The sequence below is a fragment of the Sipha flava genome, unplaced genomic scaffold (assembly GCF_003268045.1).
Source record: "Sipha flava isolate LNK unplaced genomic scaffold, YSA_version1 122_pilon_pilon, whole genome shotgun sequence".
NCBI classification, from domain to species: domain Eukaryota; kingdom Metazoa; phylum Arthropoda; class Insecta; order Hemiptera; family Aphididae; genus Sipha; species Sipha flava.
The window spans coordinates 1,312,685-1,340,565 of NW_020271748.1; the positions used below are offsets into that span (position 1 = coordinate 1,312,685).

At 27.7% G+C, this 27,881-nt stretch overlaps 1 protein-coding gene across 1 annotated transcript in view; it reads left to right on the forward strand.

Moving 5' to 3' along the window:
- Positions 1-9,766: 9,766 nt before the first annotated feature.
- LOC112694077 (formin-like protein CG32138) overlaps positions 9,767-27,881 on the forward strand; it is a 40,250-nt gene continuing 22,135 nt past the window's right edge. Inside the window, exons 1-2 of the mRNA XM_025569429.1 lie at positions 9,767-10,018; positions 27,650-27,733. Coding sequence (XP_025425214.1) covers positions 9,767-10,018; positions 27,650-27,733 — 336 coding nt within the window. The remainder of the gene's footprint in view (positions 10,019-27,649; positions 27,734-27,881) is intronic.

The window sequence follows — 27,881 nt, forward strand, 5'->3', positions numbered from 1 at the left end:
GCTCTGATGCTTCGCATTATAATCCCCACCTATGATGAAGTTATTGTTTATTGTGCTGAAGTAGTTTGAAAAGTTCTGATAGGAAACATTATGCTTTGGAGGTGAATAAATTGCTGCAACTGTGATTGGAACATTATTAACATAAATTTGAATAGCACAAGATTGAAAAATATCTTCGCAGACGCTTGGAAGAGATTGATATAAGATTGAATATTTAACAAAAATTGCGGCACCCCCATGGGCTGTATTATCGGGATGATTGGCTTTATGGAGCCTATAACCGGGTATATGTAAGTGTGAGTATGAGGTACAGTGCGTTTCTGTAATTAAAGCAATATCAATGCGTCTATTATTTAGTACTGATTGTAGTTCCGATAAATGATTTTTTAGTCCATTAGCATTGAATAATAAAACAAGTAGAGATTTATTTGTGGCGGTATTAGTCATTTTTTTTATCCAGTAACGAGGAGATTACTTTAGTAAGTAGTGCTATAAGTGGATTTATCAAAGATTTAAATTCCTCTAGAAAAAGAGTCATTGCATTATTACTGTTAGGTTCAGAGGAAGGAGAAGGATGTGTTGTGCGTTGGCCAGAGGTAGCCTGTGCATATGTCCGAGAATTATTTGGGGGAGCGTCATTTTCTGGGTGGCTAGTTGGTACATTGTATTTCTTAAATCTAGAATTATCCGAGAGAAAAGCATTGTTTGGTGAAGGTTTCTTGCGCCGTTGAATTTCTTTATAAACAGAGCATCCTCTATAGCTGGCTGGATGGTTACCTTGGCAGAGCGCACATTTAGGTGGGGTGTCACGAGAAATGGTGCAGTCGGATGTCTGGTGATAGTCGCCGCACCGCACGCAGCGTGATGAGTAATTACAGTAAGATTTCGTGTGACCGTATTCTTGACAATTTAAGCACTGGCTAATTATCTTGGGTTTATAGGGCTCCTCTACTTTAATTTTAGTGTGGAGCATGGAGGTCAGTTTATATATGTCATTTGATTGAGGGGAAGGTTCAAGGTCAACGAAAAAGAGTGGTAATGGATGTTTGTGGACCTTATGTAGAACATTTGTAACGTTACGTACCTCAAATTCTCGATGTTCCAATTCAGATTTGATTAGGCTGGTATTAGTTGATGGGTGTAAATTCCTGATCACTACGCGTGTGGGTTTGTCTTGTTGCAGTTGGTATGTATGATATTGTGCATTTTGATCCTTGAGAAAGTGTATAAGGGTTCTATAAGCTTCCGGAGTACTAGTTTGAATTTTTAGACGATCCGTAGAGGATTTACAGATAAAGTTTTCAACGCCAAGAATTTCAATAAGACTTGTGCAAAGACCTGGAAAATCTTGGACTCCTTTAACAAAAATAGGTGGAGGGGATTTGATGTGCAATTCTGCGTTAGTTTGATCTAAATTGTTTGTGGTATTGGTAGCGTGTTGAATGTCATCATTATTGACTTGTTGGGTGAAAACTTCGAATCTATTTCTAGTCGCGAATAGTTTTTTTTTAATTGGTTGATTTGGTGTTTTAGGTGAGTTTTGAGCTTCTGAAGTCGAGGAGGTTGAGAGATTTCTTTTATTAGTAGACTTGACGATCCATTCACCATTTGGTGAGGTGTCTGAGACATTCGATTGAGATGCTGAGTTGTGAGTAGTTTTGTTAATGATTGTAATTGGTGGCACCGTTTTTTTTGGATTATTGTTTTGGTTTTTGTTGTTACTCATTATTACGTGAGTATATAGATATGCGTGCAAATATATATATATATATATATATATATATATATTAATTAGCTTGTTGCGACTACGATAGCGAGAATTGAGAGTCGCGATAAGAAACTATAATAAAAACCAAGGCCGCCGCGGCGACGGCCGAGTTAAGTATACACTGTCAATGACCACTATAATAGAGAATATAGTACACACAAACACATGAGTTGCATTAAAAACATAAGAAATGTTAGGAATCAGAAAAATAAAATAACTGCTATGCAATTAACGCATTTGTGATATTTATTGACAGAGAGCAATAATTAAGACAATTAATAAACACACCGGGAGCGAGTACGTGCGCGCCGGATGAAAAATAATTTGTATTAATAAATCATAATAGTAGTGAAATATACATAATTTAATATAAATAATTTAGTTATTACATATTTACATCATAACTCGTATGTGTTTTTTTTTATATTATAAACTTATAGGTACTTAATATTTAGACCCCCCCCCCCACAAAAAAATTGAAAATACGCCACTGTGCATACTTATATTTTTTGTGTAAACACTTAAGCTATAACATATAACTTATTCTTTACTGTTCACCCATTTTTGGACGGCGACCTGTCTTCCTTCTATAAGAAGGGGTCTGATTAGTGATGGGCTAACCCGGTAAATATAATTTCAGGTAAATACCGGGTATTTACTCGATAAATTGGGTAAATTTATTTTTAATGCTAAACCAATTCATGGATATCACAATACTTTTTTATGATTGTTTCCTGACTTTTTCATGTTTTTCCAAGACTGATGATGGTTAGAGTACATAAATTATATTTATGAAGTTTTTGTTAATTTTATTCACTTTGAAACCAATACCACTTTTAATGGGGAAACAAATAAATCTAAGAATTTAAAAACTAACCAAAACGCTTCAAATTTTAAAATTATATTTATTTAATAAAAATTATTATGTTTGACAGTAAAAATAATTTTTACCCAAATGTTTGGTAAGTAAATATTATAGTGGTTAATATCCAAAATATTTACCTACCCGTCGGGTATTTACCTTCGGCACATCAGTTGGTCTGATGTGTTGAAATAATTAAAATTTTGTTATTTTTAATTGAACATAATTTGTGATATTATTGTGCAGAGATGACAAGTCTATGGCACGCTAATAATTTAGTTCTTATATCTAATATTTTAATATATTTATATTATAAAAAGAAAATATAAATTCAAGCTTAGCTTAGCTAAATATTTGTTATTATGTCTAAAATAAGAATGTTTTAAATTTCTTATTAGTTATTAATGAAAACAATATAATTATGCTTATCAATTTTTAAAAACGTTTTATATATGCTGCTAAACATTTCTTTTATGAGTTGGGGTTTATAATGTAGAACAAAAAATTAATAATTTAGGTTCTACCAGAAGCGCAAACTATTTAGGATTATGGTGGGGAGGGGGCCAAACAATAGAATTCAAAATTCAAATATGAGAAAAAAATTGGTCCCTGCGCTCGTATAGTATAAATTTCGTAATATTAGGGCTTACAATATTATATAATTTAAAATAATTATTGCCTATTTTATTTTAAATTTTATTTAAACTAGTCTGGGTGAAATGGGAATCTTATAAAAACAAAATTTGGATTAAATGGATACCTAGGCAAAACGGGCTGGATAATTTTTAGGCGAAACGGGGTTCATCCTTAGGTATTATGTTTTATTTACATAATTTATTTTGGTACCTATTATTTTATATACCCATTATATCAATCAAGATACGTACATATATATCATGTATCCCTTATACTATACTGATGTATATGTTTTAGCCTTAGTCGATGTGTCATAAAATATCAACATAAGGTATAGACAGTACTAAATTATTTATAAAAAGGAAGGTCACTATTATTTCAATAGAATAAATGCAAATAATTCAACAATTATGATAAAAAACAATAATTAATGTACTATAACGAGTATAACAATAAATGAAATTACAGAAATAAAAGGGCGCACTTTCAGATTAGAAAATATATGTACATCAACATGCGCCGCAGACACGTTATTCTTTGAAATAATAATAATTATACGAGAACGCAAAAAATAGGTATAGTAAATGTTCCACCTTTCAAATATAATATATATTTTTTAAAAACCTGTTTGCTTATGAGATTTTGTAAAAGGATCTATGAAATTCAAATACTCTGCCAAGTAATAGGGTCTTTTAGTTTTTGCACCAGATTCAGATGGTAATTTATGTTTTAAATGCCTGGTATAATATGCTCTAAGATTCTTCCATCTTTCTTTACATTCTGATGCTAAAAAATAAGTACAATATTTAAATGTAAACCATAGGCGTAAACTGGGGGGGGGAGAAATTCCCCCCCTCAAAAAATTTAACAGGCTAATGCCCCCTTAATATTTTACAAAAATATGTATTTGAAAACTTTTATCAAAAAGGCATTGAAGTATTGAAAGAATTATTTTCAAGAAAAGTGAAAAATGTAATATTTTAAGAAGATTAACTAAAGAAAAAAAAATGAATTGATTACTCAAAATGTATTTATTTATTGTCATTTACCAAAATGCGATATGCTATCACAATACATCATAACAGAATATATTATCATAATTATCGATTAAAAACCATAGAGTAATATTGCTCTATGGTAAAAATCATGCTAAAATCACTTAGTGAGACTATATGCAGTTGCCGAATAGAAGCTATTCGTTCTGTCATAAATAATTTCAATTCTATTGTTTTAACGTTAGAAAAAATAAATGAAACAGACTATTCATGGCCCTGATGCAAATTCAATATTAAATAATATTCAACACTTTGAGTTTATATTTTGTTTAAAGTTAATGAAATTAGTGTTTGAATTAACTAACTCCTTGTCTCTACATTTTCAAAAAAAAATAATGTTAACTTCTCTACTATTTAATTATTAACAGCAGCTACTCTTGAGGAACTACAATCTCTTCGCAGTGATGATAGTTTCGATCAAATTTGGACGGAAACAGAACAGCTAGCTATCAAAGAATGTATTTCACTATCCTTAATGCCAAGAATAAGAACAATACCTTTAGATTAGGTGATGGTGAAACTTCAATTTCGAGAAACGTTGCATCGTATTTCAAAATTAATATTTATTTTCCTGTGTTACATATAATTATAAATGATATAAAAACAAAATTTTCAGAAAATAATTTAAAAATACTTAACGTTTTTCAAAATTATTTAAGCACTAGAAAAAACAGGAATGAAGATATTTTAGAAGTTTGTTACACCTACAATATTAACTTTGATGCCTTAAAGGTAGAATTAATGCTCTTCGGGAAAATGTGTTCATCAAATAATATTGCTGAAAATTTTGATGCCCATTTAAATTTGTATTTGGAAAAAGACTTGATAGGCTCATTTGACAATATTTAATTTATTTATAATTTTTTTCTTTCTATTCCAATGAATTCTGTATCGAGTGAACGTTCGTTTTCATCACTTCGTCATTTCAAAACATTTACAAGAAAGACTTAGTATTATGGCTATTTTACAAATTGAAAAAACTTTTAAAATTAATTTTAATACAATTATAGATCAGTTTGATGCAAATTCAATAGAAAGAGGTAAAAGATTTCAATTATCATAGACATCTTGTAAGGTATAATATTAGAGTTAAGTTTTGATAATATTATTAGTATAATAATTACATAAACATAATTAATTGTCTCGTATAGCATTTATTATGATATATATAATAACTACAAATTATAACGTTATGACTTATGGACAACGGATATAAATTCTATTTTATGTAAAAATTAAGTAATATGTTAAAGTATAGAAATGCAGAATGCTTCTATTAAATAAACCATCTTATCAAACTTTTTCCATCATGCCATTTAATTGAATTTTACATGCTAAAATATAGATTTAGCTTAGATAATATTATTATCTCATGCTTTCCAGTTTCCTCTGATTAAGTATATGTAGTCTCTAAGTATCATTAAGTACACGGTATATCGACATAAAATAAAGTTTGCCCTTATAAGAATTGCCCATGTTATGCCCATGCCTCGGACACCATTTTCGTTAGATATGTAATTATATATTTGCTCCCCCCCCCCCTAATAAATTTCCAAGTTACGCTCATAATATAAACTATAGTTTGAAACACAGCATAACTTTATGGAATAGAGTTGGGCAGAAAAAAATTAAAATTATGAATAAAAAATAAAACCATATAATTAACTTATTATTTTGTGAATAATTAAATACAACAGTAAAAATATGGTGAAAAGTTTCAAGTTCAGGCACTTCTACAGTTTTCAAACATATAAATATAAAACAAAATTTTTATTACGAGTACAAAATAATTTACACATTTTTCGTGATTTTGTCTATTTTTATTAACATATAAATAAACTACACAACTATATAATAGTATAAGTTATTAGAATAGAAAATTGTTTTATTATTTAGATATTTTGCTGGCGAATCATCAATGAAGGCTATTTCGTACTATTTTTTAAGAGGTGAAACTAATATAAGAAATATAGTAGAAACTACGAGTGAATCATTATAGAATATATTACAACCATTATATATGCCAGTGCCAACTAAAGAAATTTGGATAAATGTGGCTGAAAGATATTAAGAACTTTGGAATCTATCTAACTGTGTCGGCAGTATTGATGGTAAACATATAAGGATCAAAGCACCAGCCAATTCTGGATCAGCATTCTACAATTATAAAGGATTCTTCTCTATAGTATTAATGGCAACGGCAGATGCCGATGGAAAATTGATTACAATAGACGTTGGAGAATATGGTCACTATTGTGACACGTTTTAAAAGAATATGTTATTGGTCAACAATTACCGCAAAACAAACTAAATTTACCTGAACCATTAACTTTACCAGGAGAAGAAAATGAACCACCATATCTCTATTATTTTGTTGGTGATGAAGCTTTTCCTCTGAAAAATAATTTATTGAGACCCTATCCAAGGAGGCAATTAATAAATGCAAAAAGTATCTTTAACTACAGGTAATTTCAATAAGTCATAACTATATTTTACATAATTACGTAATATATTCATACTAATTAATTTTCTAATTTTAATACAATAATTTTTATAATATTGTTATTTAATCACAATTATATTCTATACAGCCTAAATAATTTTCTGAATTTTTAACTAGGAAATGACTCGCAATAATTTTCGTGATTTTGACAAAATATACATTGTAAAATCAATATATTCTTTCGCTCTTCTCAGAATCTAATAGAAAAATAATGTATTATTCAAATGTGTACTTTTTCTTAATTTATATTCTCCCGTGGACGTAAATCAGTAGAATATGCTTTCAGAATGATGACATCAAAATTTAGAACATTGAAAAGCCCGATATGTCGTAAAATTGAAATAGTTGATACTTTAGTAAAAGCACTATGTGTTTTGCATAATTTTACGTACACACGATGGCATTTATTCATCTTCAGCAAATTTATAAGAATCAACTGAATCCACTAGCTCTAGTTACACTAGCTTCAACTCACATGAAAATGTAAATAGAAGAAGACCATCTAATGCTGCGGTAGAATCAAAAGATAGATTGTGCAATTATTTTTTAAAACCATATGGATCACTACCATGGTAAAACAAATATACTATTTAGTATAATTAATTGTAAAATTTAAAGTACAAATACAAAAATGATTGTACTATATTATAATTCTTTTAATTCAATTATTTTAATCATTTATTGAAAAAAGAAAACTAACCGGTAGCTCCAATTTCTTTTCCTATATTTTCCCAAGTTTTATCTTGTGCAATCCTGCAAAAATATTCTTTTGTATTATAATCATAAACACAAGGATGATTTTCAATGATCGAAAAAACTGTATGTTGAAATCCGGATCGTCCTTCATAGTTATGGTTGGGTATAGTCGTAGGTAATAAAACTATTAAAAAAAATTTCACAAATATAGGTTATAAATATAATAATTATATAAATATGGTATCTGGTATCACTATATTTTGAATGTGTATTAATAAGTATAAGTATTTACTTTATTTTTTAATATTTTTACGAAAAAAAAAACTTTTAAAACTTTTTACTTTAGCACACGTCGTCAACCTATCGACATCTATGCACTTCTCCACGTGACAAATGACAAAAAGTAGTACAAGCTCTATTATTTTGCGCGACAAGTAACAACAATATTACACATGATCTGACATGTCAAATAGGTGAGCGCGATTAAGTGATTTTCCGTTATAATTTAAAATAACATTTTACGAATTACACGTTACTAACACGTTACTTGTCATATCACTCGTCAGATCACGCGTCATGTTAAAATTACTTTGATGGGCGATGCGTCAAAGATAACTACGCCACAAATCAAACTGGTCGTCGCACAACTGGCGATACACGGGCAACAATTTTCAATAACTTTTGCGCGAATAGTATGCATATAACGTAAAGAGACATAGGAGGTATCTTGCATAATACTTCCACTTTTTATTTTATTTTTGGTCGTTGAATATTATTATTATTATATGTTTTTTTTTTATCCTCAAAAGCAATAAGTTTCGAACAACGTGTGGCTTACAAATTGGCATAAACGTAAGAAGTCCACATTTTTTAGTGATTCATACCTCCTTCCCCACATACTAAATTTATAAAAAATGTACTATATAACATTTTTGTAACTGATTTAGTACTTAATTTTGGGAAACTTGCCAGTAATTTGGGATCTAAGTCTTCCCAAGACCTCGTCTTCCTTATTTATTCCAATGATAATCGTTGACTCCGTGTTTAGCATTAGTAAATACTATTTTTCAGGCAGTGGCGTATACAGAAAATATTTTCGGAAGGAGCTACTATGGACAGAGTTAAATTACCACTGCTATCTAAAAATTACTAACAAAACAGTAGGTACTTATCTACATTTAATTTACAGAATGTCCCAAAACGATTTGACGTTGGACGCAAATTCTAAATAAGCATAAAGCATCATTAAAATAAAATAAACATTTAAAATAATTTTTAAGTTTTTTAAAACATTTCGAGGGGGGGCTGTAGCCCACTAGCCCCCTCCCCTATATACGCCACTTACTTTAGGGCTTATTCTAAGGATTTTTACCTACTCCCCAAACTCACTGAAAAGTTTGTTTTATGAAATTTACTTGGATTATTATATTTACTACTTCCCCAAATAAATTGTATATTGATATTTTAGAATTTTGACCATCGCGTAGTAAAATATTAAAAAAAATACAGATCTTTTCCGTTATACGTATGCCACTATTTAAATTTAAATTTTATGTATTAATCAATCATCGAAGTAGTAAAGATTGTAAACTTACATAATTATTACTTATTAGTTACTAGGTTGGGTTTATAAATTACACAAATTTTAAATACTCCGTAGAAATTCAATCATTCTATAAGGAAAATTATAATTCTGTAAGGTGCCTATATTCATAAAGTCAATTGTCCGTTTGAATAAGACCTGCTATATTTGCAATTATAATTGAACATTTTTTTAAAACTGATTGATTTGAAACTGGATATTAAATTAACTGATACTTCAATTTACGAGAGTTTTGGAGTTGGGCGTTCGGGCAACACTGCAAAATAATCACAAGCTGCCATCTCGTTTTGTTCTTTTGAATTATCATTGCGTTTACTGCCGCTACGCCGCCTATTGTCAATCGTTTTCAGTCTCTCTGTACTCGCGAGTGATACTGTATGTTGTGGTTTTCAATTATGTGATAGAAATTCGAATATTTGTTTTGTTTTTCGTTATATTTTAATCTAAATAAAATCGCGATCAAATACCAATATTTTAACAGTATTCCAACGCGTTTCCTGATTATATCGTGATCACAAATATATTATAATGTAATAGTTTTTCTTCAGAATGTGTGTGGCTATCCATATGTTCAGATCTGCACCTGTTGCATTTCTGTTGAAAGTTTTTATTTTACTTGTTCAGTGAATATCATCGATTTTAAATGCGGAATGGTGACGAGGTGAGAGTTTTATGTTGTTTAAAGTTTTTTGTGCCGCAAGCAAAATTAGTTGATGTGAAGATGGGCAACTCGCAAAGTGGCAAGTCCGAGTACAGCTCGCCAATTTCTACTCCACAACACCATCTTCATTTGCCTGTAGAATTGCCCAGGACTCATAATTTGCGAGCGAGCATTCGGACCAAAGTACCAATGCCAGACAAGAGTGAGCTAGAGAGACGGTTCACAAAAGTTTTGGTATGTAAATGTTTTTTTTTTTTAATCAAAAACAAATTATTTTTTAATATTCATGAGATAGTTTTCTAGTTTTCACCGAAGTGCACTATTAGTGCTATGATTAAAGTTTTTAATGGTTTGTTTGAATTTTCATAATTTTTTTAAATTAATGGAGGAATTGTCATAAAATATAAAATATATGATATAATATGAATATTCACAAAAGTAAACAACAATATATATGTATATATATATATATATATATACTAAGAAATATTGCTAATAGTTTAATAGTACTTGCCACTATTAATTAATTTTATTATAATAAAATGTACTTATAGATATCATAAAATAATTGATAGGCATAATATTTTATTATTTAATGCTGTGGCTTTTTGCATTTATACGATTTATTTTATATTTTTCAGTTATTCATCTGAAGGTATTTTTTATTTTTAAAATTTTAAATTAATAGTTATTTTAATTATGACATATATATAATATTACACAATACGGTATCTATTCACACTTGAAAATAACTAATATTACGAATGTTTCATTTATCCATACAGATCATTTTACTTATAAATTATCTTTATCTATTAAATAATTTTACTGAGTACAATAAAAATTAGTTAATTATTATTATACATTAAATGGACATACATTATTTTTTGATTGCATTTATCTTTATATTATGTTATATAAAATTCAAAACTATATCTTTTACAGGCTTTTTATACCTGCTACCTGAAGTAATGCCTAACAGTTGTTCTAGGTTTATTTTTGGTTTAAAAAAAAAATAATGAATAACCAAATAAAGGCTATATATCTTCTTATATTGACTATAAATACTATTAAATTTATATTATTCTTGTACCTGATTATTAAGTAACTATTTCATATTATTTATTTTGAAATTAATTATATAAAATAGCATAAGATACTATTATTTATAGTTAAAAATATTATATTAAAAATTGGTAACTCTTCAGTTTTGTTAGTAAATTTTTTATGATCTACCTGTCTAGAATAGTAAGTACATATTTTAATTTGATTGTATTTATAGGTCTTATAAGTATTATTACAATTATATTAATTAATATCTGAAAATTAAATTTGATTACATATATGGGATTCTAGATATCAATATTATTCGGCATTTTGATATGTTCTCAATAGTGTATGCTGTATTTAACTAATTTTTTAATTTTTATTGTGTTAATTTATATTAATAAATGTATAATGATATAAAAAAAATATTTTAGTCGATGAATCATTTGAAAAAAAAAATTATAAAAATATGAACCAAATTTTAAATAACTGTATAAATTGTAGAAATAACCTAACATAGTATGTCTTCTTAAAAGCTAAAATAATAGTTTTCATAAATATTTTTCTGTTTGTCATTGTCATTTAATAACAATAAAAAAATCCGAAGCTAATTTATTCATCTCCTATTGTACTAATGTTTTAAATCTCTGCTTGATTTGTTCTATTTTCATTAATAAAAAGTGGGTATACTCCATTTTCAATTCAATACCTTTTTATGTTGTATTATGTGTATGGCCCAGGAACGATTTCCTTTTGATGGTTAATTAACTGTGTTAGAAAAATTGTAGCTGTTCTTTTTATACTTAATTGATTTATATTTTTATACTGAGAGCTTATTAGAAAATATGGTACTCTAATAATGTTGGTTAAGCCAGAGTTTTATTAATATGCAGGAATTTTGTTTTGTTACATCCTTCCTATTAAAATTATTTATTTGTGTTTATTTATTAGTATATTATTTAAGGCTCAACGCTTTTAAAAAATGAACCATAAAATAGTAATAATTAAAAAATATAGTGAATCAATTTAATCCTTTATAATGGATTTTAAAACAATAATAGCTGGATAAAATAATTTATTTGATGGACAAGTCAAATTCTCAATATATTATAATTTGTTGTTGCATACGGAATATGATTGTATTGATAAATATGATAAAACACATATTAAATTAAATACAATTTGTCTGGTGATGTTATATTATGTATCATAATAACTTTTGGAGTGATACTATCAATAAATTAACTATGTAGTTCATATAGTATTATATAAAATATCCAATAACAAGTTGTTCCTTATTAGGTTGGGGCTATACACTGCGTTGTCTATCGCGTTTTGTACGCCGATTTTTAGGTACTGTTATCCGTCAAGCCTATTCCGCCATAAATATCTGCATAATATTCTTAAAACATCATGAATTGGTGTGAAAAATGTATTAATAAAGAGATACTCTTAGACTGACCATTTGCACTTGCCATCTTGTAGCGCTCTGTTTAAATGCAGCCATCGATAGAACGTACATATGTTCACTAACAAGTCAGCTGTTCAGACATTTGTTAACATTTATTGATTTTCGATCTTGATATTTTTGATCATGGATATTCAATTTGTATTTATTTTTTATTGACTTTTTACTTATTATAACGTATATAATATTGAACCTCTCTCTTAGACGATTCTTGCATACGGGTCTGATTACACATTTTTATAAATTGTATTTGTCTATTTTACTCATGTGTGTTCGTACGTTATTTTGTAGATTTAAATATTTATTAGGTCTAAATTAATAGAGATTAAGGGGAAGAGACCAAGGGGAAGATCACGAAGAATATGGATAGACAGTATAAATGAGATATGGAATGCGGCAGCCCATGATGGGGTGGATTAGCGAGTAATAGCGTATGATAGAGAGAAATGGAAGGAGGTAGTTTTGGCGGTAAAGATTCTCGATGGATCGTAAAGTCGGAAAAAAAAAATAATAATTATCATAATATAAAATTGTACGATTTAAATAACTTTACTAGAGATATCCAGATTTTATACCTGTCACTCAACGAATTAATTTTTTATACATTTTTTGGATTAACCAATCAACTTCAGATATTCTCTATGGAATTTTCAACATATACAGAATCTAATATATAGTACAAAAAGTCGCGTTTTTCTATTGTATTTTTCTATATTCATTTTTATTCAGGCGGGAAATGATATAGGGTTGCAAACACGAAACATGTGTCCGCATAAATATTTCTTATTTTAGAACATGGACATTTTATAATGGTTGGGATTATACTTATTAAGATTTATAATAATGGTGTATCAGACGGTTATATTATCGCAGAATGGGATTTACTCATGGAAATACCATAATTTATTTATGTTATCTTTGGAATATTTATACAAATATTTTTAGACTTTACCTAAATGTCTTAATTAATTGCTTTGAACATTTATTATGAAGTATTGTATATTTATTCATTAAGACTTCATAATATTTTTCCTCTTCGTTTACTTCTGAGTTTATTTCTATTTTATTTTTTTAGTATCACGATCTCATATACATATAAGCGGTGCCGTAGGAACCAAACATTGCGAAACTTCAAAACGCGCCCTTTTGTATTTTTAATTTAAAAATGTATCAATTTGACATTATATTCAATAATTGCTTTAATTAATATAAAATATGTTATAGATTTTGTAAAAGGAATATGACATTAATCGTTATAATTGTTAACATAAAATGCAAGATTTTCATTTTTGCCCCCGGGGGATAGGCACTTCTCGCCACCCCCTTGATACTGCCCTGTATATAGGGAGTAATATTGGTCAGAAATAATTAAACGCTTATAAACAAAAATATATATACTTAGAAATGTATTTTTTACAAAAAAAAAGTGTATGGTTTGGTCCATAGTAAGTGATAAAATCAATGGTTATAAATTAGGCCCTCCGAACACTACGCGATTGAAAGGCGGTATGTAATATATGTGCGATTTTAAGTCCACCATCACGAAATGATGTTCAATCGATCGTACAGTGTCTTTGATTATTTTCGATTTCAAATTGCATGCAATTCGTGCGATATGATAGTCAGGCGACTAGCACTGCCGGTTGCGCGTATGGACCATCGTTCGCGTCGTTATCAAATTGCGCCGTTAATGGATCCCCGTGCAATTTGCTAGGATATCGCTCGTGACAAATATCGCGTCACCAGTGAGTAGTGTGCGGAGATCTTAAATTGGTATTTATTTCAAGGGGGTCATGAACTCACGATGTGACTATTTTGGACCCATTTTGAGGATTTCGATACTAAATAGATTGAGATAGTCTTAAGATACAGAGGTATTATAAGCGCAAAATAATAATGATTTTTAATGATTGTAAGGGTTTGTCATTAATCATATTATTCGCCTTTATTTATCTGAGGCATGTAGAACCACATCAGCCCAGTCCTTAAAAGTGAAATTTTACACCCGGGTAATCAAAGTAGAGTTTTATTTTTTTATTTATTTTTCAAAGATCAATTTAAACGAAATCAATGTAATCAAGTAAATATAAATTAGTTAATGCCTTTTCATCCAGTTATAGAATCATTATAATCTTTAAATTGCTTAAGTTTTAATGTGGATTGGTATTTTAAAAAATATTGAGTAAATTATACATTTTGTGATCCATCATGGAGCATAATATTAGGTGATTTTCTAAAAGCTATATTATTTGAAAAAATATAAACTTAGTTACATTACTTACAAGAAATAATAAGTTATATTATATTCAATGGGTACTTGTTTAGTTAATCTAATATGTTTAATACATACATAATACATAACAAATAATTAGCCTTGTGTTAAAATGAATGTAGGTACAATTTTAATTTTAAAAGGAATAACCTAAAGCATCTTATTGATTACTTATTGATAATTTAATAAAACATTCGTAATCAAACATAATAAAAATATAAAAACAACTTTTATGGTGTGATACCACTGCGCGTGGTACAATACACGCGCCTTGGGATTGTGTTGCTCTGTGCGTCCTTTCCCGATGATAGTCGGTATCTGTGACACGCGTCTAAAGAAATACGGTGCGGCTCGTAATGAACAATCGGGAAATGTGCCCGAGCAACGTGCCGTAGGATTGTGTAACTGTGTTGTAACTAGTGTTATACTGTAACATACTAACGCGGCGTGGCACACAGGCTATTACGCAGAGATGGAACTAGGAATTTTTACGCCCGGGTAAAATGTTAAAATTACGCCCTATCTATAGACTAATAAACAAATACTCAAATAAATTGTGTTCTTATAATCAATATACAATCGTACTTATTGAGTTTTAACCTAATATCAGTATTTAACGAAGTTAAAAATATCAAATTAGTTGTTAATAATTACGAAAATTCACCCTCTAAAATGTTACGCCCGGGGATAAATCCCCGACTTCCCCCCCTAGATCCGGCCCTGCTATTACGCACCACGCGCCGCGCCACACACCGTGGAATCATCGCACCTTAACCGCGCGTATTTAGACATTAGGTTTCTTACAGTGGCATATACATAACTTTTATGGGGGAGGGATCATTTGCAAGCAAATCATTATTTTTTTTTACGTTTCTAACGCTCTCACACTAAGAACATTATTTTATAACATTTAAAAAAAGGCCTAGAGGGATCTGACCCCCACATACCCCCCTTGTATACGCCATTGGTTTCTTATATACATCGTTCACATGGTGCGCGTCGATCGCGATAACGACTCAAGAATCTATTTCCGCGCGTACACCATGAATTTAAATGCTGTTATTTTGATACGCATTTCATTGCGGTTGGGTTACTTTTTAGTCAATAATTTTTTTGAAAAACAGTTTTTTTGTTGCAAAAATATGGAAGTAAACATCAATACTCCTGTGAACAAAATTGTAAAAAGGTCTGCCGTAGGGAAATGACAATACAAAAATATTCGAACCGAACTATGAAGAGAAGAAGTCGGGAATAGTTGGTGCTTGTTTTTTGTGGCTCTGAGGATTCAGATGAGAAAAAAAAATCTAAACTATGCTAACTATAATGTCTTGACTAAAAATATTAAACATTCACGTCCTGTGATCATAAGCGAAATAACACACAGCTATCTGAACGGTCATAAGCATGTTTTGTAACAAGCTAATGCGTGTCTATATGAACATGGTCTTAAGCTACGGCCCCACTGAGAGCAATTTGGAATTTTGCGATAGCGTGTAGCGATTTTGCGTTTTAGCGATATTAACAATAGTACGTAATTTGTACGTAGTGGTTCACTGAGAGCGTGTCGCGTGTAGCACTACACTCGCGATAACCACTGAAAAACAAAATAATTTGATATTCGGCGATTAATCTCTGTAAAAATGTCTTCAACGAGGGTTGTGTCAGGAAAAATAGCTGCCGCTGTATTTGTACAGGAAGCTGTTTAGAATCCGATGCACTCGGATCATAAAAATTGGACCAACATCCAAACATTTTGGGCCGACATAGAAAACGATTTAAAGAAGGACGTCATCATGAATGATAATTAATTAATATTATATATTTATGTTTAGTAACATAATATATTTACTAACAGACATTGTTTTTTCAGTAAAATCAAATTTATATACAAAGATATAAATGAAATAATATTAATTTCGCATCTTATAGCTTTCGAAATTATATAAAAAGTAGGTTCACTTGTGACAGTACTCAAAAAACTTTACTGGATGTTTTTTTAATTTACTGAGCAGCGTATGACATTTTCTTTCACATAGCCTATGGCTATTTAATTCGTGAACTCATAAACAGTTCTTAACCAAATTAAATTCTACTTCAATTGAAGCAGCACTTTCAGCCAACAACACTTTTTTTGGGCGTCATCTTGATCGATGATTCAATAGGTAAATAAAATAAAATGAATATGCACGACCAAAAAATCCATATAAAATCGCTTTATTGGGGTCATCAAATCGCTAGTGGTCATCGCGCGTATAAAATCACAATAACGCTCGAAACGCAAAAATGTAAATCGCTCTCAGTGGGGCCGTAGTTTGCATTCGCACGTGCATTCGCGTGTAATGCCGGGTTTACACGAAGCGTAGTACTTGTCATTCGCACTTGCACATTGCGTGTAAACAAAAATAATAGTGCTTAGTATTAGAAAAACCGGGAGTGCGAGTAAATAGAACGCCATGTTCTATTTACTAACGACAAGTAACTACTCCCTCCACGACTCTACTCTACTCGTGATTGCACTCGCAACGTGTGACCACTTGATGATTAGTATTAGTGCTTAGTAATATTTTTGTTATCACGTGTACGGTGCATGTTGCACACTGTGAATTGTAATAATTCTTAATTCAACTTCTAGTTCATCTATGATTAATGAAATTATTATGTTTGTATTATATTTCAAACTGTTATACGATACGACAACGGTCCATTATATACTTCTTCACGACTTAATTGATCTTGACAATTAATTTTTTGTATTATAAAAATTAATAATATATTATTTACTTCTAATCACTATTTTAAGAATTATAATCTTATTTACTATTAATTTTACAATTTAATATATATATAATATATTTAATATTATTATCAATGATTATCAGATTATGTTACTATCTACTAACACCTAATGCGAGTGCGAATGCGAAAGTCGTCTGAACTCTCAAACTATTGAGCGAGTGCGAGTGACAAGCACGAATGACAAGTACGACGCATCATCGTGTTAACCCGACATAAGCGCAACTATGTGAACCTAGCCTTAGATAATCTAAAAACTGAAATTATCTATTTCATAATCACTGAGTTAAATTTAGAAATAAAAACAGTATAATCCGCTATTGTTGGGTTAGGCTATTTTTGTCTCGAAATCAACTATTAAAATATTCATGATAAAATTAATTGTTCTGCTATCTTGTAATCAATTTTTTTAGGCTTGGACTAATTTGGCACTGAAATAAAATATAATTCTGTAATATATTTTCAAACAAAATGTAAAACGATATTTTGTGGGTCGGGCCTATATGATACTACATGTCTCATTTATATCCTTTATAATAATTTGAAAATTAAAATTGATTTATTATTGATTCGTGTATATGAGAAAATAATAATTTTTAGTTATCATAAATTTACATTTATGTGATATGTTTGGTGTACAAAAGTAATATCGCAAATAATTATTAACAAATTATCAATTTTCAATTTCTTAAAAAGAATTAAATTAACTCACTAATCGTGGATAATTAGCTATTTTCAATGTTTGTGTTATGAATAATACAGTTCGTAATCTATGATGTTAATTAGCGATTCAATTAAAATTATTTATAAATTATAATATACTTTAAAAAAATATTAAAAAAATTACATTATTTCTTATTGTATTAATAATACTAAACATACTAAACTGTTCATATGTAGAGTAAGGAAGAAATACATACTATTTAAAAGATTATTGATAATAAATTAACTATGCTAATCTAGATTGTACAAAAATTAATACATATTTTTAATTATCGACACTTAACTTATCTTAGTCATTATATAATTAAATATTTTGTATTGAAATATTATCTAATATATTTTATTGTGTAATGATCTACATAATAATAATCGTTGAGCAAAAAATAAAAAATAAATACTTTATGTATTTTATTTAATGTTGGTTGTCTTCATTTTTTCATGACAAATTATGGATGTGCATCAAAATCTAAAAAAAATATGAAAACAAAACATGTTTATCTTATATATATATATAATTAATTTTTTCAATTGATTTCAAAATGCCAAGATACTTTTTTCTAGGATATGTTTTCTAAGAAAAAGTATAATATATTATTTATTATAAATTACACACTAAGTAACTTGAAAGAGTTCATGATTTTTTTCTACAATAGCTTTAAATCAATAAATAACCAAAAATTCTTTATTAGGCTCTAAAAAGCATTAAAACATTGGTAAAAATTGAAAGGCTTGGGTAAACTAAGGTAACTAAATAAAATATAGATATTTTTTTCTTTTTAATTGGATTTTATTATATTTTATTACTATTATTATTATTAGAAATATTACCTATTGGTCGTGTAATACATATATGATATTTTATTCATATATTATATTATATATTTAATTGAAATAATATAATAAAAAATGTATCAGGTACAAACACTTGTCTTAATAATTTAATGGAAAAATTACATTAGCTGTCATTGGTACCGTCAACATTAAGAACACCCAAAAAATAATTACATATATACAATTATTAACTTATTGATATTTAAATTATCTTTTTTTATTTTTGATAAACAAACATTTTTAATTACTTGAAAGTTTTTTTTTTAAATATTTAGTTCTTTTTTAATCGACATTTCTAAATGTTAAATAATGATGAATTTATCTATATCAATATTAAGAAAATATAGAATGTATTTAATGGTGAGTCATTATTATATATTATTTGAAAAATTTGAAAATATTGAGGATAAACTTTGAACGTTTGATTTTTTTCTTGGGAAAATCAGTGGCGGTTCTAGCGTACGGGCAGGGTGGGCAGCTGCCCGTACCAAAATGTTTACGTTCACCTTAAAAGGTTTACTGTGATGTTTAAATAAGTAAAGAATTAAGGAATTCAAACATATATTTGTTTTTATTATTTACACTTTCATAAATAAAAAAGTGTTTAATTGGTTAATCAGTGTTTAATTGGGAAATCTTTGTTTTTGGAAGCTTCAACATTGTCTGATGTACATCAACAAATAAGTAATTATGGGGAAGCTTTCACTAACTTGAGAAAAGTAGTTGAATTATCTATAGTAATTCCTGTATCCTCAACTAGTGCTGAACGAAGTTTTTCTACTATGCGGCGTATTAAGACTTACTTGAGAGCTACAATGCAAAATCCTAGGTTGAGTAACCTTGCTTTATTATCTATAGATAAAGAGAATTCGGAAAAATTGTTAAAAGACCCAACTCCTGCTCTTGATATGTTTGCAAAAATAAAACATAGAAGATTACAATTTCAGATATAGTAAAAATATAGTTTATATTATACTTTATTATTATAATATGTTAAATTATTTTTTATACACCTAAAGAAAGAAGAAAAAATATATATATATCTAATTTGAATTAATATTTTTATTTTTATGTGTGTTAACTGGTAAGAAAAAAACTGTAGCTTAGGAAAATTTAGGATTTAAATTTAGCTTACAGCTTACTTATAAATGTACATAAGGATGTTATAAATTTTTTATCGGATAATAGCAACATTTGGTTTCTCTGTGAAAACAAAAGATATTTATTACTTATTATTTACAAAATTACAATTTACAAATTTACCTATGAAAACAAAATAAACAACAATTTATGTTATTTACACGCGTACGAAAATCTAGTCCTAGAACCGCCTCTGGGAAAAATCCTGATTTTGTGGTTTGTTAAATTTAATATTTCTTGAAAAAAATCCTCGAAAAATACATTTTTTAAATTATTTTTCCTAGAAAATAATATTTTTTTAGAATATTAATATAATAAATAAATAAAATAAATATTAACTAGAATATTGTTTTATTTAAAAATATTCGATTATTATTACTTTTGTTACTATTTAATTACCACAGAAAATATATTTTCTATAATTATCTTTATCGCTCAAAAAAGTTATACAATATTTTAGTTTCCTAAAGTATAAAATAGTTATACCTTAAAATATTTGAAATTGATTTTTATATTGTCCGGGTTGTACTAAAATTGAAAATAATTTAATTAGGATTCTTTTTTTCGAGCTTTTTTACCGGCATATATGCATAATGATGATATTTAACCATAATAATTTAAAAAAAAAAAACCTTTACAGAGTTTAATTGAAATCACTTAAAAATTTCTATATTTTGAAAAACAACTTCGATGTGATGAGTAATTGATATCCTTCTTTATGATTGTAGACGTATTGTATGAAAATAGACAATTATTAAATAGAATATGTGTACAAATATGTGTATTCTGTATTGAACAACAGGCACTTAAATTATAGTATTTACCTTTTATTTTCTGTAGATCATACGTAACATCAGTTATGCACTATTTTTTATGTATACAATTTTATTTGTTCTAAATGTTGGTATTTTTATTGACGTACACTTTTATTACATAATGCGTTTGTATATTCTTTTTCGGAGGTAGGTTTCAACAGAATTATTAATAAATATTAAGTAATGATTTAACTGTAATGAATAAACAACATCGTAAATCATAATGAATATTACTAATTTACATGTATTTAAAGATTGTAAGGCAATGCTTTGCTAAAATTTAAAAAGTCTCTGAAAACTATTTAGTTCTGTTATAAAACTATTCTAAAATCTGCTGGTAAAATAATATAATACAGTTATATTGTATGTAGATATGTAATAAATCATTATATAAATAGTATCTTATACGTTAAATATGTTTCTGAGTTATATATTTTAATATATTTCAAATGTATAGTAAATCAATTTTATACTTAAGTTTGTGAATGTTCTTAGAAAAAATATAATTTCAAATTACCTAAATTTTGTTTTATAATTCACTATTCAAATTCAAAAATTAAATCAATAATAAAAATATTTAAGTATTTAATAATTACGGAAAAATATATACTATTGTGTAGTGAAGGTTTCCAAAGGTGTAAAACGACATTGGAGAAATTTATTTTTACATAAAAATTTGAATTTGAATTTAATATATTTATATATAGATGATATCTTTTTTAATAAATGTTAGGGTAACATTGAATGAATTATAAAAAATATTATAATATTGTAAAAAAATATGTTAATTTAGCTTATGTTTATACAGGTACGTTCAGTGACGGTGCTAGTTTGCGAGGCCCTGGGCAGAATAAATGTTGGGTCTTATAATTTATATTAATAAAATATTTTAAGTTCAGTTAAATCAGAACCGCGGGGCCTTAATTGTAATTCAAGGCGTGGGGCCCTGGGCAACTGCCCCTATTGCCCACCCCTTCGCGCCGTCCCTGGGTACGTTCATAGTTGGAGTAATAAACATTGTTTTTAAATTTATATTCTTTAGCTGAATACACTGTCAGAGTACTAGCATATGGATTATGATGGCTTTTTGATTCATAAATACTTCTTTCGTTGATTAATATTTTTAATAATATTTAGATAGAGTGATGATTTTAAGATATTGTATTGTTACATAAGTAACAACCTATATCAAATAGTATATTGTGTATGTGTGTGTGTGTATGTGTGTATACAAAATGGGCCACGGGAATAGTGCCAAAAATGGACGGATTTCTCCACGCTTTATAAGAGTAGAAAGTTCTAGATAAGGTCATTCGATCCGTCAGATAATATCGTTTAGTTATCAACAGGGTTGGGATTTTATAGCACTTAATATTGCATAAATATGCGCTATAATATTACTTTAAAAATCGCTAAATAAGCTCTACAAATATGCAATAAAAACAACAAAAAAAAAAAAGGAAATTTATTTAATAATTTTAAACGAGCACACGAGATGAATATGGACTGTATAAAGCGAATTTTACACTCGTTCGTTGATTTAATAGAAATCGACAAAAAAAATCAATAAAATCAGCAGATAACAAAAATTAGAATCAAATAACTAAAACGAAATTATTGTATTATATTATACCTACCTATATATTATCGCTGTACAGAGTAATTGCTGTAATTGTACAGAGTTACATCAGCGTAATCGGTCTATTTACTTAATCTATACATTTATAATTAAAAATTAAAATTAAAATTTTTAACCTTGAAAATTCGATTAGCAAAAATCAAAAACACGTTTACCAAAATACAATTTCATAAAATTTGTCCGATTTTGATTAGAACACTGATAAAAGGCAAAAAAGTCTCAAAAAATTAAAAAAAAAAATACACTATAATCTAAAAAACGCAAAATATGCAAAAAAAAGCAAAATAACATTTTTTATTTGAGTTCTCTGTATCACGAAACAAATTTTTAGCTTACTCTGCTATTTTTTAAGTTTCTCATAAGAAATATGCAAATGCTATAAAATCTCAACTCTGGTTATCACTATGGCGCTCTGGAGTGTAAGTTACTTTTTAGTGTACCGTTTTAAAAGAGTGATCCTTATTTTTATGATTAACAAGGGAACACTGTAACTGTCAATAGTGTCCGTTATTTAGACAAGCTTAATAATTTCTTGAAACCAGAATTGTGCAGAAGACCATTATAGGCGTGCGCACGGGAGCTGCCGGGTGTGCCCAGGTACCCCTGAAATGTTGTAAATTGGATCCAATAATTTAAGTTTAAGAGTAAAGGGCCCGTATTTTATCTAATGTTGCCAAATTAAATCAAATTTATTCTACAATATTTAGTAATAAATAATATTTCGTAATAAGAAAAATAAAACTACATATTCTAAATGTTCGTACAAAAACTTATGATAATGTAACAGCTATAATTTATTACATTTTATTGTTATTATTATTATTTTATTTTCAGAGAACTTAAATTATTTATGATTTATATACATATATATTAATATTTAAGTTCTCTGAAAGTAATAAACGAGATTCAAGGAAATATATTTATTGAGACTTATATATCACAATATTTAATAAAAATTAATGTTATATTTATTTAATTATTTAAACGTTATAATCTATTAAATTAAGTTTTACATGTTTTGTTAAGATAGGGTCCAAAATTATTATAGGCATTCCAGGGTCTATTCTAAAAATTTTTGTTAACAACGCATTAAATTCCCTCTACCCCTCTATCAAAAGTCACATTTATAACTCTACTCTTAACTAAGTATATTAAATATAATTCTTTATATGAATAAACATTACACTAGATATTAGGTGTACTCTCAAACTAATAATGTACTTCAAATATGAATACATTATACCAGTACAATAAATAGAAAGCCGACGATTTGTAAAATAATTATTGGTGGAATTACTGGAAATGAATCAAAACAAACCAAGGCTCGCATACTTATTATAATGTTATATTCATAACGCATATAAATAGTGTATTATATACAATATACATAATACTAAATCAAACAAGTACAATTAAGGAAACAATTAAGAAACTACGTCTATGTTTGGCGTAGACAAGTACTAATAAGGTAATCGACTTCCGAAAAATAATCTTTAAAATAATACATATAACTGGTAAAATAATTTAACGTGTAATATTAAAAATTTGAAAATCATTTCACTAAAATACGCGTAATTCCCACAAAATTATGATATCGGTGGTTTTTCAAAAATATAATTTTCAAACCATTTTACCCAGGCCCGTAGCCATGGGTTACAGGTGTAGTAACACTCCCCCCTTAACCGTGTTAACATTATATTGAAGTCTAATAAAGATAAAAATTGATCATAAACCATGATGAAAACATATTTATCATAACTAAATATATACATAACAATGATGTAAAGCCGGGATTCGGCTTCTCATTACATCGTTTTGTCTAATAAACCAAAGCCGTGGTTTTATGTCGTATCATGCGCGATTTAAAATAGATACATATGACAAAAATGTACATTTGAAATTTTAATATGATAAAATATTTAAATACTTTCTCATACAATAGTACATTATACATGAATAGATTCATGTGTAATGTACTAATGTGTTTGTATTCTTGTACAATAAAGTATACGTAAAGTATTTATTTTGTTATGTATAATTTTGAATAACACCCCCTTTTTGAAATAGCTAGCTACACGACTGAGTTCACCAACCTTTTCACCCGTAATATTATCATTATAACATTATCAACAACATAAAAATGTACTTCCAAAATCGCAAAAAATGTTCACGATATCGCAATCAATGCTCAACAGCGCCTTACAATATGCCATGAGGCATTCCCTAAAATACAGGTCTGTGCACGCTTATGCTAAACATAAATTTGTTGAATGTTTGGTTTCAGCAAGATGGGGCACCTTCTCGACTACCACTGCCACAATGAATGTCATACGTAAGATGTTCCCTAGGTAGACCATCTCTCGTTTAAGGCATGTGTATTGGCCCCCTAGGTTACCTTAAATTTGCAGTATGCAACTCTTTCCTGTGGGAATATCTTTAGACATGTGTCAAAACTTCGCACATTTGATGACCTTAAGGATACAATTAGAGCGGAAATTTCAATAATTAATGAGGAATTGCTTCAGCGCGTTCATTCAAATGTTTTGGATAAACTTTTAGCTTACTATAGGAGTCATATGCCTGATGTTATTTTAAAAATATAAAATGCCACTTATAAATACATTATATAATATTAATAAAATATATTGAGTTATATATATTTATTTTTTCCTTCATCGTGTAGTTCACTCTGTTTACACTTCATATTGTATATATTGTCTATATATTATATTGTATTAATTATTGTATTATATTATATCATATTGTATAAGAATATCATACTTAGTGTAAACATTACAACACCCAGCGAAAAAAAAAATAAATGTTTAAACTAATGATGAAGAATATTATATTTAATAACGGTGTCAGGCTGTGCTTTTCAAAAGTAAATACTTTTAAAATAAACATTACGTAGAATTAAAAAATATAAGTTTGTTTGTATTAGAGTTCTCAAAACTTCTTTCAAACCACACCCTTCAATGTTTAAAATCACAATGGATCCTCAACCCCTGCAGCTATCATTGCTGCAAACGGGTGTGGTACCATGTCCTTGCTTTTGTAGTACAGTAGATATTCGATAATTTATTATTTTATAAAAGAAAATTTAAGATGATATTCCCATGATTTGACACACCAACTCCCGAAGGCGGTATTTTTATTTTTAAGTATCCTCGAAATAATGATACAGAATTGTATTGTTATTTTTGTTAATGAATTTAGGTCGTCCGTCAAGAAATAATGTTATAATGTTGTCATGAAATTAGTTTAAGACAATAATAAAACATTTTTTACACTATTTGAATAGATTGTACACGGGATTATGAAGAATTTGGGTCGTGGTGTAATCACAACTATAAACTATTAACTTAGTTTTAGATTTTAAATCAGGTCCCATGCGGATAATCACAATTATTTTAACGATAGCAATAACGATTTAATAAGATTTTGGAGAAAGGAAAAATATACAGTTGAGTAATGTTTTCTTCAAATATAATAGTGAAGATTATGTAATGAAAATTGTAACGTTTTGTTTTGCCTTCCATTAAAATGCGAATACTTAAAATATTTATAAATGTTATAAATGTAAGTTATTTGTTTGTAGGTTTATCATTTTATGTTCAAAGTATATTGAAATATTATTGTAGTTAAAATTATTTGTGATTTAATAATGTTCCATTTACGATTTAAAATATATTGTGGTGAATTAATTTTATTCGAAGCTATTGACAATTAAATTATGTTATTTTGAAGTTATCTTTTGAATATTATTTATTAAATATTTATTTAAATTTTTATTTTGTGCGTATAATTAATCATTTCTGAAATTAAAATTAATGTGTCCGATGTCTCATCTTCACACGAAATACTTGAAATGATTTATTAATGATTTGTGTTATTATATTCTATCTATTGTGATTTAAATTAAATTTAGTACATTTTACTTCAACGCTACAGCTCGATAGCCCCGGTAGTATTAATTTTTAAAGTAATTAGAATATCTATAGGATACAATAAAAAATAATGTTAGTTTCAAAATATTTTATATTATTCGTTTCTATTATGTAAGAATAATATTGTTTTTCAGTGAGTGTAAAATGTAAATAAAGAATACAATCAATATAAAAATGACAGTATTTCTCTAAAAAGTATAAAAAAAAAATTAAAGAAATTTATATGAATAAATAGTAATATTCTTCTCATTTTATACATACAAAATAACTTTTGGACCTATTTTGTGATAAAATTAATTTAAAATTTAAATATTAACTGCATAAAAATGTATAGTGATAAAATTAATGTTAGATTTTAAATAATTGTTATATATATAATGGTCTATTAATTATTATAGTATTAAGTAATATAATATTAAGTATTATTAAATAGCAGCTAAAGATGATCACATTTGAAAAACATTTCTACATGTAGCTTGGTTTATTATAGTGCTTACAAAAAATGTATTTTACACATGTTTGCTTTGGTTAGAATGAAGTTATTAAATTAATTTTGTATCTATTATTATTAACATATTAAGCTTTAAGAACCAAAATTATATATTTTGTAAAAAAAATTATTAAAATTAAAAACTGAGCTATTAAATATTAAAATAATATAAATTAAATGAATTATGTTCTAAGAGCTTCTGCTATTTTAAATTTATTTTGGTTGTCATTTATTTTAAATGGATATTAATTAATACATTAAACAAGTATTAAAATATTATTAATTAAAATAAACGTATCATGTTGCAAAGAGAATACAATATTTATTCGAATTTAAATAAAATACATTACATGTAAATATACATTGTTAAATATGTAGTGTAAGACGTGTTTGTGTGTACCATAATAAATTAATGTATACATATTTTTAACATTTACTCGGTTAAATTATAATATTAAATACCTATACATTTTTACTTGCTTGAAAAAATTATATAATATATATTACATGTTTAAAAGAAATTGTACTTGTTATCTTCTTATAATTTTATACTGCATTCGCGTAGATATATATAATTGCTTAAAAATTACTATAATTACATTTACCAGAATTAATTCACCTGTTATTTATTTATCTCTACAATAACAGTTGTATATAATTGAAATAAATAAATTATAATTTAAATTACGTGTTACAGGCATCCATGAATTTGCCTGCAGACAAAGCAAAACTTTTAAAGCAATATGATGACGAAAAGAAATGGGATTTGATTTGCGATCAGGTATGAGATATATTTTTATTACGTAGTTGTTTTTATTTTACAATTTATCATAATCCTTTGAATATATTTTGATTGTTTCATATAAATAATTGGATGACTATGAATTGGTTCACAATTTTCTAATTGGTTTCCAGGTTATTTATACGTA